Source organism: Fusarium falciforme, chromosome 14, assembly GCF_026873545.1.
Source record: "Fusarium falciforme chromosome 14, complete sequence".
Lineage (NCBI taxonomy): Eukaryota > Fungi > Ascomycota > Sordariomycetes > Hypocreales > Nectriaceae > Fusarium > Fusarium falciforme.
In genome coordinates, this window is record NC_070557.1 from 1,133,279 (window position 1) to 1,152,658 (window position 19,380).

At 43.1% G+C, this 19,380-nt stretch overlaps 3 protein-coding genes across 3 annotated transcripts; 2 read left to right on the plus strand and 1 right to left on the minus strand.

Annotated features, from left to right (window-relative positions):
- Nucleotides 1-97: 97 nt before the first annotated feature.
- On the minus strand, nucleotides 98-4,281 carry NCS54_01513400 (Hypothetical protein; the record flags this gene model as incomplete). The annotated part of the gene is made up of 3 exons (XM_053160239.1): nucleotides 98-547; nucleotides 631-3,448; nucleotides 3,500-4,281. 3 exons carry the CDS (start codon nucleotides 4,279-4,281, stop codon nucleotides 98-100), a joined length of 4,050 nt encoding a protein of 1,349 aa, XP_053016214.1.
- Nucleotides 4,282-5,034: 753 nt separating this feature from the next.
- On the plus strand, nucleotides 5,035-5,997 carry NCS54_01513500 (Hypothetical protein; the record flags this gene model as incomplete). Its single annotated transcript, XM_053160240.1, has 1 exon — nucleotides 5,035-5,997. One exon carries the CDS (start codon nucleotides 5,035-5,037, stop codon nucleotides 5,995-5,997), a length of 963 nt encoding a protein of 320 aa, XP_053016215.1.
- Nucleotides 5,998-14,608: 8,611 nt separating this feature from the next.
- NCS54_01513600 (AB hydrolase-1 domain-containing protein) lies at nucleotides 14,609-15,439 on the plus strand (the record flags this gene model as incomplete). The annotated part of the gene is made up of 1 exon (XM_053160241.1): nucleotides 14,609-15,439. The coding sequence occupies one exon, from the start codon at nucleotides 14,609-14,611 to the stop codon at nucleotides 15,437-15,439; it is 831 nt and encodes a 276-aa protein (XP_053016216.1).
- Nucleotides 15,440-19,380: the final 3,941 nt, after the last annotated feature.

A 19,380-nucleotide genomic window follows, 5' to 3' on the forward strand; every position in this document is an offset into this window, starting at 1 on the left:
ACATCCTCGCCACCAATGGATCGGAATAGCCATTGATCCGTTAAACAATGGATCTCAACATATCACTGTTGAAGGGATATTAGAAGAAAACCTAAGGTTAATCCTCGCTCGACTTGAGGTGCCCACTCTCTCCCTCCTGCGCCACCCGATCGTCCTCATCTTCTACCGGCTCCCTTACCCATACCTGGTTCATCCACCAGGGTGGAGCCTCGAGCCCGCCGTCCGTCCCATACGTCTGCAAAGCGTACTGAATCGCAGCCGTGAGATTCAACTGGCCCTCGTTTTCCATATCCTGTCTCGTCCAGTTTCGCTCCCGCTCCTCCCAGAGCGCGTTGGCTGTATCGCGATGTTTACAGGCCTCGCCCGGCTTTTCCAGCTTCTCGTAGCATCTTGCAAAGTCGCGGTGCAAATCCATGAGATAGGAGTTTCGTCCTCCTTCGCCATTGATGATGCTTTGCTGTCTTCTTGGATTACTTTTCTTTACGAACGCTTCGATGCGACGGAGCTGCCGTAGCGCGCTTTCCCAACTCTCTTCAAGCATAAACAACTGGCTCAGCACAAAACGGTCAGCAGAGCTTCTTGTATCCCGATATCGCTACCAGAAGTGACTGGGTGGGGGCAAATACTCACGTCAAACATGAACCTGTGGAGGACTAGAAAGTACGGATTCGTCAGGTCCATGATCGCCGCCATATCCTCGTAGATGAAAGTCTTCGCCCGCTTCACGTCTTCCTCAGACTTTGACTTAATAGCCCTCTCATATGCCTTTCTCACCACGATAGCTCGAGCCGCACGATGACCTGGCAACTCGCCAGTGTGTTCGGCCTCATGGACGATCTTCATCGTCTCGGCATCACCCTCGTACTTCTCGGCATCCATCACAAAGCCCATAAGCTCGGCGTTGATATCTCGGAACCGGACGGCCAGATTCTGCCGCGCGTCATCAGGGAGATCAGGTGACGACAGATCAACCCGCGTGAGCGCTAGAAGCCCCTCGGCGTGATGTTGGCTTGTTTGATTCGCGATCTCGGCAGCGGCAATAAGAGCCTCTTGCTTTAGAGCCGCGTACCGGGCGTCGAGGGCCGGGGCGCCGTTCTTGCCGCCGTGGTTCTCGAGCTGCTGCTCGTGTCTCGCGAGCAGACCCAAGAGCGCCTCGTTGTACTGCCATACCACGGGATTGAATTTGTACCACGCTTCGATCCGGAGGAAGACGTAGTGGACCACCATCCTCTCCATCAGCCACGGTGGGAACGGCATCCACTTGTGCACGTGGAGTATCTTGCCCAACTTGCCTTTCACGCCGCCTTGGTGCGCCTCCTCGACGAACCGTACGTGGCGCCACCAGGGCGTCGTGGCTGAGGAATCATGGCCCGCGAAAGCCCTAGCAACCCTGTCGACGGCGTGGCGCGAGATGCGTGCGAGGCTAGCTTGTTCCTTGGTTGCGTAGTTTACCACATAGCTGATCGTCCGCGTCATGAGGATGTCGAATGCATGCTCGAGACCTTTGTTCCAGCCGTAGGGGCGGGAGACGCAGTACTGCAGGGACGAAAGGATGCTGAACCAGTTCTGCTGGATGTCCTCCACGGCTGCCATGTCCGTTTTGTCGCCTGGCGTGCCATTTAGCTTCCAACTGTAACTGCGTTCCGCCAGATAATGAACGAGATAGGCGAAGACGAAGTCGAGGCCATCGTCTCCATGGCGCTTCTTGCTGCCGATGTGCCGAGATGCGGTCCTGATAAAAGCCGATAGCAAAGGATGGAGCTCGAGTCCCGCCGTGGAAGACGTCTTGTTCGGGTTTACGACGGTCGATGTTCCTCCTGTGCCTGGCGAATATCGGACGATGGCGAAATCTTGAAGCGTCTCCAAGCAATGGGCCAAGACTCTCGCCGGATCTTCCTCTGCTTTGAAGGGCCCATTCCCTTCGAGCAGCCTCATGAGGTACGCCTGTGGGCAATAACCTTGCACTGAGCCCAAGCCCGGAAGCCAGGTCTCCATGGCCTGGAGGCCGGCTATGAAGTCCACCACCAGAGCCCCCTGCTCCCCCTCCTGTTGGAGGGATAACTCGACGTCGGAGCAGAGCGTCTTGTCGAAATATTCCGGAGGCAAAAGGCCAGATGCGGCTAGTTGAGGAAGAACAACATTGATCGCGAGCGGCTGGCATTTGTAGTACTCGAGGATCTTCTCCAGATACATGCAGTTGTTGGCGTCCGTCGTGTATGGCGCGAGATTGATCACACGCGCGGCGTACCGAGTGGCGTGGTAGAGATCGAGGCCCCCGAGACTGATAATGCCGCCGCCGAGCCTGTCAATCCACTCCTCGACCAACAGGGACGAGAACAGCATCATGCCTCTCGACTCCCGTCCTTGCCACTCAAGATCGTGGAGCCAGCGCTTCATCTCCTCGGTCCAGAATCGGAAGTTGAATCTGCCACCGTGCACAAGAGAGGTGACATTATGCAGGTTGTTGATCAAGATGACACATTTCTTCTGTCTGAAGACAGACTTGAGATGCGAGACTACCGGGCCCGCCTCCACTTCCCGGCCCGCGGACTCGGCGCCCACGTCATCTTTAGAGCTGTGGATGCCATCGGCGAGGAGTTTTGCGAGGTCTCGATCGGTGCTCGCGGGATCGCCCGTTGCCTGCAGCTTGGGTGCCAGTGGAGAATGCGGTGGGATCGGTCTTATGTCGTATATTCTGGGTCGGCTGCGCGGGGTGGTGTCTTGGTTGGCAAGAAGGACGCTGATTCGATGGAAAATGTCCCGAGGATAGATCCTCGCCGATTGGTGTGTGAAAGCCTCGGTGAAACCGAAGTCGACTAGGAAGATATCTTCGGCAAAGTTGGACCGCCTCCACCACTCCGCCAGGTGTCTCATGAGCGTGGCTTTGCCTGCCCCTCGAAATCCCTCCACCTTGGCGATCTTTGAAGAGCAAAGAGATATCTCGATCTTGTGGATATCTTCATCCCTGCCCTCAAACTCGTGGGGCCAGTCGGGCACGGGAGGAGCGACGGCCGTCGTCTCCCGGTTCGGAGTCGTTGGCTCGATGAGGCGCCAGGGTTCGCCGTTCCGACTGTACAGAACCGGGTTCAGCCAGTCCTGCACGTTGACCTCAAGATTGAACCGGCCCTTCCGCGAAGGGTGTTGCTCCATTTGCTGCCTCCCTCGCGCGACCGCTTCCCTGACTGTCGTCTGGTTGATGAGTAAGGCGCTGTAGAGGCCATGGACAAACCAAAAGACGGCGTTTCTGTGTGCTTCGTAGGCCATGCCAATGACGAAGTCCAGCCCGCACCTGACCAAGGCCATCGCCAAGCTTGATGACGTCCGGCCTGGCTTCTCTGCCGACCGACAAGCGTTGAGGATCGCCCCGTGGACTCCTCGGCGGACGAGGACATTGGCAACCGTGTCAGCATCGACTTTTCGCGGGGATCGTTCAAACATCAGTTGGCCTCTGGACGGGCAGTGAGCTCGCTGCAGCGGTAGACACGATCTTGGGGCTTACTTGGAATGGCGAATCGTCCCGTGGACGTCGAAATGAACTATCTGATAGTGACCGACGGGTTTGTCGTCGAGTGCCTTTTGGACAGCCGCCCAAGTGCCTTGGCTAACCACGTGCACGCGGATCGAATCGCCAGGAAATTGTTCCGCAACGTTAGTTAGGGGGACCGTAACCTCCCGGTAGTCGATGTCCCTCTCGCCTGACTTGTTAAAAGCTCGGGCAACAATGACCAATATATTCAAGATGCCGGTCCCTCCCTTGAGAAATGACGTCGGCTTTGCGAGTGTCAGGCTCGAGTCCGCGGATAAAAGGACCCGAGAGACCTGGATAGACACCTCCGGGCGATTATGGGTGAAACGTCGGCATTCTAGGCTCTCCCAGTGAATGAGCGTCATATCGTCTTCACCGCCCTCGAGGACATGAAGCTCGATCGTCAACTTGGGCGAACCTTCCTCGTGTGTCTTGAGCCCGTCGAGAAGACTGTCGATGACGGTCGGTAACTTGAGCTGCCTGAAGAGCGACTCGCTGTATCGGTCAATGGCCTGCCGGACGCGACGCGCTCGGCTCTCTTCAAACGGCTCCAGTTTGGCATAGCTCTCGATGTGTCTCCGGAGGTCGCTCTCGAATCCGAGACTCGGCTCTGGCTGCAACTCGGCGTCGTACTCCTGGATAGAGAAAGCTGCGTTCTCTCGGCCAGCATTGGGGTCTGAAACCTTAACGCGTAGTACGTCTCCGGGCGCCGTCGACCCGCCGACTTCTCGAAGACGTAGGGTGATGCTTGCCATAGCGATAACGACGGGATCTCGATGTGTGTGCTTGCCAAACCTCTCGCTTCGCTGCTATCTTAGCGGAAGCCCACCGCAGTGGGATTTTAGGAGCATTCATGGGCTTTAAGCTGCTCCTCGTGTCTCCCCACCGAAGCGTTCGTAGATGGTGATCAAGTGGTGTATTGGTGATCTGATCTGCTAAAGTTGCCGCCCGACAACTCCCGTCTTCCACAGGCCGCTGGCCTCCTGCGCCGCACTGGCGTGATGGGACTAGTCGGGTGGTAGTACAGGAAACACCTTAGTTCAACACCGGATTGGAGGACTCCCTCGACCGCAGGCGCCACATCAACTCACCTACGCCAGATCATCAGCTTGATCGCACGTTATAAAAACCTTGGGTGGCTGCAATCGCCTGATCGTGGGAGTTTCTCGACGGCGCCATCCACGCCCAAGTGAGACAGTCAGATCATCCACAGGTCCGTCAACGCCGCCACCCTGGAGACGGCCTTGAATTACCATACAATTATCGCATGATCCGGTAGCCACCGATTGCCTGCCACTGGAAAGCCAGGTCGACAGCAACCCTCTGTCTTAAAGGCAATACCTGCTTTGCTTTGCCTTGTCATTAAATACTAACTTACCTACTTATGAACCAGACCAAGGTTTCAATTCTCCTCTTTACCTCACCAAGGACGCTCAAGTTCCAGTCCAGTCTCACGTCTAGACACAGCATTGCCTCATAACTATCAAACCCATGACATCCCGCCCGAAATGGCGCTCAAAAGAAAGCCAACTTTCCTCCTCCTCTCCGAATCGCGCATCTTTCCAGCCGAGATGGGTCCCCGCATGCTTGGGGCCTTTTGCGCCCAGATGGATGATCCAGTAGCATGCTGGAAGCCGAACGACGTTTCCAAGGTCCTGTCGGTCAAGTTTCCCGAGGCCGACACACCCCACCAGCCACTCCAAGTCGTCATGGGGTCAGCTCAACATATACTAGATCAAATGAAGTCGGTCTCAACCAAAGCAGTCCTCGAGGGTGTCTTGAAAGTGGCCTGGGAAAACGGTTACCCTGGCACGACCTTCCAATTGGAGTCCCAGCAGATTCGGACAGTTCGACTCCCGCAACAGGGCGACATTTTCAAGGTCATCGTAGAGGACGACGAGGTCAAACAGTTCCGATTGGAGAAAGATGACGACCCGTATTTCATGATCACCGGTTACAAGTCGTGTCTGAACGCCATCGTGGAGCAAACTTCCGGCCAAAAGCCAGGCTTCGAAGTCGATGTCACTGTCCCGACCGAGCAGGTCCTGACAGCGGCCGGTGTGGCGGTACCTCCTGGCGTCCTTCCGCGGATCGGCGCCTCGGCATCATGGAATACGTCGTGGGCGGCGCTGAGCAGGTACACGCTTCAGGGCGAGTACATCTACGCCGTCGAGTACCGCGAGATATTAAAACGCAGCTGGATCTCAAGAATCCTTAACCGGCGGAAGACGGAGAGGGACAAAAGAAAGGTATTCGCGGCGAGCTCGCTTGCCCAGCCGTCGGACAGAGCCACGTTTGGTGGTGGCCGCGAAGATGATGATTCGGACGGCACGGAAAGCGACTCGGAAGACGAGCTTCTAGACGTTGCCGAATACTTGGAGCGGTCCTGGACGATGGAGGAGGGCGACGATCCTTCCATCTTGGGCATGGAAGTTAACGAGGACGGGGAACCCTCGAGGCATTTCGTATGATGACGGTAATTTACGGCAATGTTTCGTCTCTCCCTACGTGCCATAAGACCAAGTAGTGGTGCACCATCATAATGGCATGGCTATTCTTATCGCTACCGCTTTGTGTTGCTGAATTAATGACTTTGAAGGCTACTCTGAGAGCTGTAGGCAGCCTAGAAGTCGCCCGAGGTGTGTGTTTCTGCCTGCCCTGGCCCGCTGTACCATGCGCTACCACTCCCCCGGTAAGACCCCTCTACCGGTAAGCAAAAAAAATATTTCCCCGTACAAAATGCAATTTTTCAACCATATATAGAAAATTCACCAAAAATAAAAAGCATAAAATAATATTCAAATTTCGTTTTAGAATTAAGTAAGTTTTAATATTTTCGCGGTATTTTAACTTCATGCCCTATATGCATACATACCACACCTAATTCTTCCTCCTCTAAATTTAACCTCTCATCTTCTTCTATCCCTCCCACCTCGATTACATCCTCAATAGCATCTGCCCCTTTAATTGCTTCGTTTGCCTTAGAAATAATCTTACTAGCCACTAGAGCCTCTATAAATATTATAAATCTTTTATTAAGATTTAGCATCGCCTTCCTCTTTTTGCCTCTACTTAACCAGCTAACTTCCTCCTCTAGACTAGCTATTCTAATACTTAAAGAGGCAATCTTTAACTCTTAAGCTTCAAACCCTCTTAATATTATAAAATAGCGCCTTCTTATTAATAGACTCTTATTCTTCCCTAGATCTCTAATATAGCAGCTAGTCTTTAACGTATTATTAGAGTCGACTTACCTGTCTCTATAGCTATCTAATATAGGCATTATTTCCTTCTTATCCGGCTAAATCTCAGGATATATAAGCGCTTTCCATCGTGAAATTAGCCAATTTCTAGTCACCCTCCAGCCTAAGAGTATATTTTTCTTCGTTATACCTACTTCCCTAGCTCTAGCATAGGCCTTAATAAAGTTAACCTTATCTACTAGCGCAAAATCAATCAGGCAGGTCAGTTTCTGCAATTCCTTTTAATAGGCAGCCTTAGATACATTAAAGACGCCATTATCTAGCGGCTACAATACATAAGAGCAGTATGCAGGCAGGTAATAGCAATATACATTATTCAAAAAGCATATAGCCATCTACTCATCCTGGATTTTCAGTTAGCGCTATTAGCGGCATTTCCGATCTAAAATAGGTAGATACTCGCAAATATATAGCTTCTATGGCTATCTAATATAATAAGCCTTATATTAGACTTATCCGCCGGTTACGTTTAAGGCGAATAGACCTCCTTAAGCCACTAGACTACGATATAATTATCTATCTAGCTATTATCAGACATAATATAATACTAGTCGGTAACCCCCTAGAGCTCATTAATAAACCACTATTGCTAAAGCTCTTTACCTTTAAAGATAATCCCCGGCTTTAAAAGATAGCTATCTACGGTGGCGGTTTCAATAAAGATAGTCTAAGTGCGGGACTATAAGCCCTTAAGGAAGGCCTTCCTCTTAGGATCACTACTATTAATAACTAAGAAATCTAAGCCTATTTTTTTTAGTAAATTAGAGAGTTTTATAGTAAAAATAATTAATACTCACTAAATCTAGCTATAATACCGCCTTTATTAATATTAACTATATTCTCTGGCTTAATCTAGCTATATTCGCTCTCCTAAATATTAAAGTACTAATTAATAGCTATTAAGGTAAAAAAATTAAACCTTAAAGCTTCCTAGCATTTCTTTACCTTTATCTTTATATTATTATAATATTTAATAAACCTAGCTAGCTAGTATATACTAATAGGCCTTTCCCGTCCTTACTGCCTCAAGAGGGCAGCAACAGTGGCGCGAACTTGACTATGGGAAGGAGCATAGCCTAAGGCCTCTTATCAAAGCACCCAGGTAATTAATCTAGACTCCTCCGACTTAGATAAAAGCTGAGCAGGCTGGGTGACCTCGGATCTTAACGGTAGGCCTCTTAATCAGTCAGAGAGAGTGCTTTAAGGCACGCCATTCTTCTAGGCAGCCTGGTTCTAGGAGAGGCCATTATCTATGACATCCAGTATGGCCTGGATAACATCCTCCTACTGTACGCAGTCGTGCTGGTAATTCGATCAATTACACTTGCTGGGTCGTCCGTGCACGCGTCGCGTCTAGAGACATCCCTCTACTACTGCTTCTACTATTACTACTCCTCCTTCAAAGTACTGCTTCTTCTATTACTACTCCCTCGAAATCTCATTTTTAATCATCTTTATATCTTTTGGAATACCTTGTAGCCACTTGGCGGAGACCTAAGCCTTTGGCGGATGTCTGGTGCTGCGAACCCCGCTTTAGACGTTATTATCGTCATGGGACGCGAATTGGACGTTCCGGGCGGGGGATATCATCGTCCCCTGCGTAAAAGAGCGAGAACGACGAGGGCAATGCAATTAGAGCAATAAGAATGTGATATGGAATGGCAGGAGGAGGAGAGCAGCGAGGGGGTGCCGAGTAACAATCGACCTAGGAAAAGGACCACGCCTAAGACGGCCGATAGTATGACTGATAAAGCAACACTGCGGGAGTAGAAGGTATTATGTTGTTGAAAGGTCTAAGTTACATGTATCTAAGAGGAGCACAGCTCCTCATATAGTATCTACATCCTAGCCACTAGTAGATCAGATTATCTTAGTCATACGGTCTTAATACTCCCACTCGAGCTACTATTAGACTTAATGTATATGCCTATCGAGCCTCGTTAAAACCCTAAAAATACCTTCGTGGGTGAAAACTACAGGGAAAGAGCTATCTCGACCTAGGCACTCAAAAATTCTTAATAGCCTCATACAATCTTGGGACAATAGGTCTTCTTCTGTCCGCAGAAGATCTCCCTCCTAAATTCATCTTTGCACCTTTCTTCTTAGTCTAGCATAATCTTAAACCCATAGGTCTTCTTTTTGTCCATAGAAGATCTCCCACTGAAGCCTATCTTTGCACGGTCTTACAATCTTGGGACCATAGGTCTTCTTCTGTCCGCAGATCTCCCTCTAAGCTCATTTTTGCACCTTTCTTCTCAATCCAGCGCAATCTTGAACCCGTGGGTCTTCTTTCTGTCCACAGAAGATCTCCTATCTATGCCCGTCTCTGCAGGTTCTTTTTAAATCCGGTGTAACCTTGAGTCTATGGGTCTCCTTTCCATGGTAGGTCTCCCACTTCAGTCCATCTTTACACGTGCCTCACGCTCAAGTGCAATCTTGGATCTATGGGTCTCCTGTCTATCCATGGTAGGTCTCCCACTTCAGCTCATCTTTACACCTTCTCACTATGCCATGCAATCTTAGGACTATAGGTCTTCTTCTATCCATAGAAGGTCTACTACCTATGCCCATCTTTATATATTCTTATAATTATTATTCTTTAAGACCTAATACTTCCCGAAATAATAAGAAGTAGTCCTTTAGTAAAGCCTTTATTAGCCTATTAATGACCTACTTGCCTATTAGAATATACTAGAAGTTAATAATTTTATTATTAACTTTCTCCCTATAGTAATAATATTAAATATTAATATACTTAGTTCTTATATAAAACTAGGGATTCTTTGATATTATAATTGCTCCTTAGTTATCTCTAAAGATTATAATTATCTTTAGTTCTAAGACCTCCTTATATTCTTTTAATAATTCTTAGAGAAGACTTCTTAATTAAATTACTTCTTTTATTACTCCTATTTAACCTATATATTCTACTTTATATAAGAATAGGGTAATAATCCTTTATCTCTTTAAGCTTTAGCTAATAACGCCTATACTAAGGTTAAATATATATCTAGATATTAACTTTTAAGTCTCTAGATCTCCCGCCTAATCTAAGTTAATATAACTAAGAAGAGGTTATAGCTTTCCTTAATATACTAGTTTTAGATTTTTTAAACCCTTGAGATATTAAAAGATATATTTAATAGCTATCTAATATTTATTAGTTAGGTTTCCTAGGTATTAACTATATAAAGAGATAATAAAGGCAATATCAGGTCTTATCCTAAGCATAAGATATATTAGGGATCTAATTGCCTTTATATACTACTCCTTAAGTTTATTAATTACCTTATAATTAGGGTCTAGTTCTCTAAACTTACTTATAGTAATTAATATAATATTAGGGGCATATTAGTCTATTTTAAAGTCTTAAAGTATTTTCTCTAAGTATATTATCTATAATAAAGAAATTAATTAGCTCGCCTTATTTCTTCTTAAAGATATACCTAGGTAATATTTATATAGGCCTAAGTCTATTATCTTAAACTTATTACATAGAGCTTATTTAGCCGCTATAATCTTATCCTTAGAGGGTCTAGCGATAAATAAATTATCTATATATACCATAATAAATATATAACCTTTTATAAAGATCCCTATATCTAAAAGTAAAGGCTTAAACCTAAGTATCTTAAGGAAAGTTAAGAGGGTCTTATATTATACTCTTAGAGCTTATTTTAGTCTATATAATACTCTTAAGAGCTTATAGACTTTCTTACTTTTATTATTAAATCCTTTAGGTTATTCTATATATATCTCCTTAGTTATAAGGCCATAGAGGAAGGCTATCTTAATATTTATTTATTCTAATTCTAAGTCAAGTGCTATTATAATAGCAAAGATTACCTTATAGCTTATTAGCTTAATAATAGAGGTAAAGGTTTTATTAAAGTTAATTTCTTCTTTTTATTTAAATCCTCTTATAATAAAGCGGGCCTTATACTATAAAATCTCTTTATTTTCCCCTCGTTTAAGCTTAAATACTTATTTACCTTAAAGGGCCTTTTATCTTAGTAAAAGCATAATTAGGGTCTAGACGCTATTCTTAAGTAGAGATCTATATTTATCCTTTAGTTTTCCCTACTAGAGTCTTCTATAAAGACCTTAAATAGCTTCCTTAAAGGTTCTTAGTTCTAATTAATTAATATCGCGAGTAATTAAGTATAGTTATTTTATAATTATTATAAGGAAGGCAAAGTTTATGCTAGCTAATATATATCTCGATAATAGTTATCCTTTGGTTAATCTTTTAGGTAGCTAAGACTGCGTATTATTTTATTACTTCTAGTAATATTTTATACTTATTTATAGTAATATAAATACTTAATCTAGTTAACTCTTAGTCTAGATTTTATCTTAGATTTCCTATTAAGGACTTATCTAAGATTATCTCTCTATGGCTAACCTCCTTAGCTTTATTTGCCTCTCTTAATATAATTAGAAGGGGTAATAGTTCTAAAATAATAGGATTTTTTATATTTATGTTCTCTTTTCTATCTACCCGTTGTTATTATGATAGCCTTTGGTCACTTATTTAATATATGAGGTTATTAAGTATTAGTTTAATACTTTTAATATTTTTAGAGAAAATAATATTATTAGATATAAAAACTTACCCCCTTTTATTAAGGAGAATATAATTTATACTACCTTAGTAGCCGAGAAGCTAATATAAAAGGCTCCTAGATTATATCTTCTTTCATTTAAAGGATAGAAATAGAGCCTATTCTTATAAGCTAAGGACTTATAGGTAACTAAGATCAAGAATATCTCTATATTAGGCTTAGTATAGGGCAGTGGAAATACTTACTATAGGGCAGAGATTTTAGATATAATTTATTGCCTTAAGGAGGTATAGCTATTATTTTAAAGTAAGCCTAAATTTAAGTAGTATAGGCATAAGTTTTTCTAGGATAATTTAATTAAAAACCTCTATTAATTTATTTTATTTATATTACTTTATCGCTATATAGGAGAGATAAATTCCTCTATCCTAATAGAATATAATTAAGATATAGCTTTAATTTTCTCCTCCTTAATTAAGATATAAGAAGTAGTATTATCTTTCTAGTTTTTTAAACTGCTTTAATAGATACTAGAAATATTCTTTAAACTCTAACTTTTCTTTAATTAGATATACCTAGGATATATAAGTAGAGTTATTAATAAAGTAGGCTTAGTATTAGCTCTTATCTACTTTTACTTCTAGGAAGGGCCTAGTAATATCCGTATAAATATACTCTAGGGGGTAAGTTTCTTTTTTAATCGGTCGAATGTAAGGGCATTTATTAAGTTTGCCTTATATATAAGCTTTATATAGATTTAATATAGACTAATCTAGTCAAATTCTAGTAGATATCCCCATTAGTCTCTTAATATTTCTCTCTCCTAAGTATACGAGCTGTTCGTGCTAAAGATGTAGTCGAGGGTCTTCTATTAAAAAGGAGGCTAAAGCGGTTTAAAAGTGTTCTTCCTTAGCTTCGTCGACCACATAGACGCCTAAGATCCTTATTGCAGTGAGGACGACTTTTCCTTTATTTGTGACCACTGCCTTCCCATTTCGGAAAAGAACTTTTGCACCCTTCTTCTCTAGCGCTGACACGGATAATAGGTTCGAGCATCCTTCTGGGTTATGGTTGGGGTTAGTATTTACTATCTAGGCTAGTCTGCCCGGGAGGTTTCTTCTAGCTAAAGATATAGCTTATAAGGTAAAGAGAGGAGATTTTCCTAAGAAAGAGAGATAAGAGAGATATAAGAGTAAGAGAATATAGCTAAGAAAAATAGGATATAACTAAGAGAAAGAGATATAGCTAGAAAAGAGATATAGCTAGAAAAGAGATATAGCTAGAAAAGAGATATAGCTAGAAAAGAGATATAAGAGATATAAGAGATAAGAGATAAGGGATAAGAGATAAAAGATAAAAGATAATAAAAGGCAATGATAGCTCCTCTACTCTACGGCGAGGATCGTGTGATTCCCAACCGATAAACTGGTCGTGCTGGGTTTGTGTTAGCAGAGAGTGCTAGGCGGAGTCTGAGTAATAGGTATAAGTTACGTCTAGTAATATGCTTAAGGGTATTAAGTGTAACTAAGTTATGTTAATAGCTGGTGTAGATACTATATAATAAAGTATAAATGAGCGTGTGCTATCCCTTCAATTGTCGAGGGCCTCCAGGTCACGGCAGGGGGAACAGCTAATTAAAATGTATTGGCTCAAAGGTACCTAATCCCCCACCTATTTTAGCTTATAGTAGAATTCCCAGTAATCTCTCGAGTTACAAATTGCTACATTACACTGCCCAGATTAATTGACGTCTCCTTGTAATATGACTAACCGGCGCCAACGGCTTCCTTGAGCTTCCTGACCTTGACTACCCTAATTGAAGCCCCTAATAAGCGAGGTATTCTACTTTTTTCCCTCTTTGGACGAATTTATGCTATGTAATATGTTATGACCCAATAGACCTTACGTTACGTGAAAGAAAAGTCCCTATATCTTTTTCTTCTGTTCTATCACAATATCAGTCACTTGCTCAACCGTGAGCCTCACGATTACAAGCGTAAACGACTTAAGAACACACTTGTAGGTTATTAGTGTGAAAAGTGGGGTAAGGAGTTAGCATGTGACTGGGCGTATATCAGGCGGAACGACTGACGGGGATGGTCGGTTTTGAGGTCCCACCTGTGACGATCGTGTGTATTCCCAAGGGATAAACCGGTCGTGCTGGGTTTATGTTGGCAGATAAGACTAGTCGCGCTGTGCTTGAACAATGGGGGTGTCACGTCTGGTAATGTGCTCAAAGGTATTAAGTGTAACCAAGTTGTATTGATAGCTGAGGTAGCTACTACATAAGAAAGTGCGATGAATGTGTTCTATATATTTGGGGTTTTTGCCCTGATCACTTGTTCCCAAGATGTTGATCAGAGTGATCGTGTAAGTGATCATAGGTGATCATTTGGCTCCCAGGGGTGATCGCGTCTTGATTGGTAGGTAACAGTGGGTCCTCCATTGGTCACGTGACGAGTGCTTTGTCAGGCCGTGACACCACCAAGTACGACGCGCATACCCTCATCTGCCGCCCTGTCTATCGCTGGTTCACGCGTTACGACCCATCTTCGCGATAAACACCACGTGCCAGAAGATGCGAGAATGAGTTTGACAAAGCTTCTCAAGTCCATACCTGGTCTGCGAAATCCGGATGATATTCTTCCCCGAGAAGACAGATCTGCCAAGCACAAGTGTCTACGAACCCCTGGTGGTTTCGCTTGCGCCCGGTGCGATTTCCACACTATCAGCCTTCAGTCAATGAAACGGCACTTTTTCTACCCATCGATGCGCGTTTATTGTCCCTATTTTGGCGAGACACGAGGCCACAAAGATATCGATGCTCTTTTACACTACGTGTTCCTGTAGACATAAGTGCGCGGCCCAGGCCGGGAATACGGGATCGCTGAGCGCGACGGAAACGACTTTGACCGATTAGGGGCCGGCGGGTTCAAGACCGACCACCTGAGATTGGTCCGGGAACGTGAGCTGGAACGCAGACAGCTTAATCGGTGTTGCCGGGTGATATCTTAGCGCCAGGAATGGTGTGATCCTACCGTCAAAAGTGTTCCGAATTTTTTCGAGTGGGTTTATACCAAAGCTTGCCGACGATATATCCGAGCGGGACCGGATGTATCGTGTCTTGATGACAAAACACGGGCATTATCTCTCCGTTACTTGGAAATATATAAGATGGGCTCACTGCCAGCCTAGGTGATTAACGATAACGCATAAGTCAACACATAATATTTTTTGCACCTACGGTCAATGTCATGGCTTTTACATCCACCACAGAAATCATCGAGCTTCAGGCCGATGTCAAGCTACATGTCATATGGTCCTTTCCTAGGCCTGAGAAAGCTACACCCTCAGCCACTGTCATATTCCTCCACTTCTGGGGGGGTTCGTCAGCAACTTGGTCGCCTGTAAATTCCCTGATTGCAGAGACCTTCCCAACCGTCCGCATCGATTTCCGTGGATGGGGCAATTCGACCGGTCCCGAAGATGAGACGGCATACTCAACTATCCAACTCGCGGAAGATGTTGAAGGTGTCTTACAACACTTGAATCTGCCGAGATACATCCTTGTCGGTCATTCCATGGGCGCCAAAATAGCCCAGGCAGTCGCCGGCCGAAAGGTCCATGATGGGCTCGCTGGCCTAATTCTCGTCTGCCCTGCACCTCCCACGCCTTTAGTGCTTCCTGACGAGATGCGCGACCAGCAGATCAACGCCTATAATAATGCAGAGAACGCGGAGTTTGTCACGCGCAATGTTCTCACTTCGAAGACTTTGTCCGACGAACTAGTACAAAGCGCGGTGAAGACCATGCTCAAGGGCAACAAATATGCCAAAGCTGCGTGGCCGCGCTACGCGATGAGAGACGATATTGTGTCGCTTGCGGAGGGCATCGAAGTACCTACGCTCGTCATTGCCGGGGAAAAAGATGCTATCGAATCAGTTTCACGGGTGAAGGCGGAGGTTGTTGCGAATATTTCTGACGCAAAATCGGTCGTCGTGGAAGAAGTTGGTCATTTAGCTCTACTAGAGGCACCAGAGAGAATCGCTGTGATCCTAAATGGTTTCATGTCGGATATTATCTAAGCCGTAATTCTGAATAGGGTCATAACTCCAGACCCACCCCAACCGGCCACTTTTTTCCACCTTCCACCACTATCACGCCACATATTGAGACCGCGTTTTCTCGTGCAATATTAAAGCTATCACCAAGCCAATTTCTGCATTATATTTATTATACCTAAATAGACCGAATAGAATATATATGATATATTGTAGATATACGTAGACGGCGCCTCTGCTAATAAGGCTACCGGTGCCCTTAGGATCCCGCGTTTAACCTTTAAGGACCAGCTTCAATATAATATATCACGAAAAGAGGTTCACAAAGGCCAGCAAAAACTTACGCTATAGCAAGAAAAGAAGCTTTGCGACTAGGTCCTTATTTAATATAAGCTAGGGGCCCTGTGTCCAAGCGCCATAGATGACATAGTTTCTCGACCCTTAGGGTTATGGTTGGGGTTAGTATTTACTATCTAAGCTATTTTGCTCTAGGGTTTTCTTCTATCTAAGATATAGTATATAAGATAAGAGGGGAGATTTTCTTAAAAGAGAGATAAAAGAGGTATAAGGGTAAAGAGGTATAGCTAAGAAAGAAAGGTATAGCTAGGAAGAAGAGATATAGCTAAGAGAGAGGAATATAATTAGAAAAGGGAAAAATAAGAGATAAGAGGTAAGAGATAAGAGATAAGAAATAAGAGATAAGAGATAAGAGATAAGAGATAAGAGATAAGAAATAAAGGCAAAAATAGCCTTAAGAAGCCCTAGAAGTATTCCAGATTGACCTAGCTAGGTTACTAGGGGTATCTCGGGCTATAGAAGCCGCTGAGGTCGCCCTAGTCCTCATAAGGGCAAGGCTTATAGAGGAGTCTAGCTGGTGAGCCGCAAAGGGGCCAATAAGGTCCTAGAGCTTCTAATAGGTCTTAGCTGTCTCTAGGTCCATAAGGCCGCCTGCTGAGATGATAAGAGGCTGAAAGAAGGCCCCGAGAGACCTATATTTTCTGCGTTTTTCCTTAGCAGCCTCTCTCAAGGTGCTATAAGGGTCTTCCTTGGCAGAATCCTTTGAAATAGCTATGATTTGAATATTATAGTAATAGCGGCTATTTCCTAGGGTAACTGCAAAGTCGGCCCTGACAATTTATTCTCCGGCGATTTAAGTAAAATCGCCTATATAAATCGTATTTTGCCGTCTATGCTTTGGAGTAATATCGCTTAGAGTTAGATCGAGTCGCTGATTGGTCTAAAATTTCCTAATACTAGGGTTAGGGTTAGCTAGTAGCTAGTTGGGGTTAGGGTTATAGAGGAAAGGGGTTTATAGTTAAGAAGGACTCTAGGACGGCATTTTTAACTTATTCTATTTAAAAGCTTCGATTATTAGCTAAAGCTAATATAGTAGACTATGGATGATATTGCGTAACTTAATGAGGAGCACCGGATGCTTATCTGCTATGATTATAGAGCAGCAGTTCGGCCTAGTGCTAGTATCGAGTCGCATTTCTAGCACGAGTATTAAATAATAGGATAGACGCTAAAGGATATTAAGGACTATTATAATACTATAAATTTAGCTAATCTAAAACTTAGTTAACTCCTAGCTAATAATAGCGCAGTAATTAAACTACTTAATATATTATATAGTTATAGCTGCGCCGCATATAGGTATCTTATAATAGCACGGGATAATATTACCCGTTACTAAAGAGAGATAGGACATAAGGCCATAGAGAATTAATAGACTAAAGTTTAATTATAAACTTAGATATATAGAAAGTATATATAGTATTGGATTATTTAAGATTATAATAATATTAATAATACATTAGATAGTACTGGCATAATAAGAGATAGCGCTATAGAAAAGATCATTGCTAATAGCTAGGCTAAGCTAAAAGCAAAAAATATTATATAGCTCTAAAAGGGCGACTTAGAAGAGGATATAGACTGGGATTTAGCATAGGTGAAGAGACTAGGCTAGGTAAGGCACTTTAACTCCTAGGATTTACTTAATATTTCTAAAGTAGCTAAGTAGATAAAGGCAAAGGCAATAATAGCTAGGCGAGTCTGGCTAAAAGATAAGTAAGTGGTCTAGGAATGATAATTATTATAGCGGCTCGGGTAAAGCTTTGATCGCGAGGTTGATTGCTGCTACTAGCGACTTAATAGTATACTAATAGAGATACTTTAATAGCTTATTAGTATAATAGCAATAAGTCTAAGTAAAATGCTATTTAGATAAAAAGGCAAAGAGGTATTAATAAGTAAGTATTAGTCTATTAGTTATTAGTATTTAAGCTTTTATTAGTAAGTATATTATATTAGATATAAAGAGGCATTTAAGCAGTAAGCTATTTATTTTATAGATGACTAATAGAGCTTACTATATAATATAATAGATGAGCTTAAGGGCAATAGATTTCTTAGTAGTTATAATAGCGGCTTTTATAGTAGTAGAAATAGGGAGGATAAGAGTAATAATAATAATAACGATGATGATAATAAGGTAATAAATAATAAAGGCATAACCGCTTAGTAGTATAGAGCGCTTAATAGGGCTATTTATTTATTTATTGTTGCTTTGATTAAAGCTTATATTAGAGGTAATATATATATAAACCCGCTGCTATGCTTTTATATAATACTAGGCATCTAATTATGCCCGCTTAGTTACATAGAGCCGTACTTATATACCGGCATACTAGTAGCTATGCTATGGTAGGCTTAGCTATTTTTTTTAGAGGCGATATTTAAGAACTAGCCCTGCGATTAAGATAAGCTTAGGGCAGAGGTAATGCTTATATTTTGGGATTAATATACTATATAGATATATATTGGCACTTATATTATTATTAGTATGATTATTAGGTAAATAGCATATAGGAAAAGCTAGCATAAGAAAATAGGCGGGCAGTTATTAATATGATAGGCCGAGAACAGAGAGGCATTATTCTATAATGGCGAGTGGATTATAGTCGATGATTTTACTTATATACTCCGTGGTTAGGTTATTAAAGCATAGAAGTTACTAGGTTAACTATTTAGAGGGATATAGGAGAAGGTTAGCTAAAAGATTAATATAGGTAGGATTATTAATAGTATAGTATGGCTAGGGGTAGGCTAGTTGTTTGTGATTAACCTAAAGAATAATTAGCTAGAACCTAGGCTGGCTAAGGCGATAAGGCTAATAGAACTATTAATTTAGGACTTAGTATAAAACTATTAAAAGCAATATAGAGTTAAGAAGTAGCTTTAAGACTTATAATTACTTTATAAGGTGCTTATAGTATTTATGCATATATAGGGCAGACTCCTAGGTCGGGGTCTAGAGGTAATAATGCTATAGCATTATAACTCGTGGCAGTTTATATAGAATATCTTCGTAATAGATAGGCAGGTTATGATTATTATAAACTAAGATAAGATAAAGGCGATCCATGATAATGCTCGTAAGGTAATATGGTTTATCCCCGAGCTAATTAGGCGCATAATAATTAGATATATAATATAGTTAATACTAGCTAAATAGGTACTATAGCAGAAGTATAAGTTAACTAAGCCGCGTAGAGAGTAGCTAGAATTTATATAGAGAGATAGTAGCTCGTAGGTATAGGATACTAACTAGCTTAGTAGATAGCTAGCGCGAGTAATATAGGTAGGCATGGGGGCGAGAATTAGGGTAGGATAATACTGGCTGATTGCGATTAAGATAGGATAATAAATCTAAGGGCTAGTCGCGAAGTAGCTTAAGAGCTAAATAGAGGATAAGGATGAGGATAATAATATTAATATTAATCTGATGATAGGCGAGCTAGTTAATTATAGAGGAAGCTAGAATATTATTTAGGATTTATAGTTAATGCATAGGATATAGATCGCGAGGTAGTATTATGCCGTATATATTGGCTTCCCCGGGAAGCTATAGCTAGAAATAATTATAATATTTAAGGAGATTAGTAAGCTATAGTATTAGT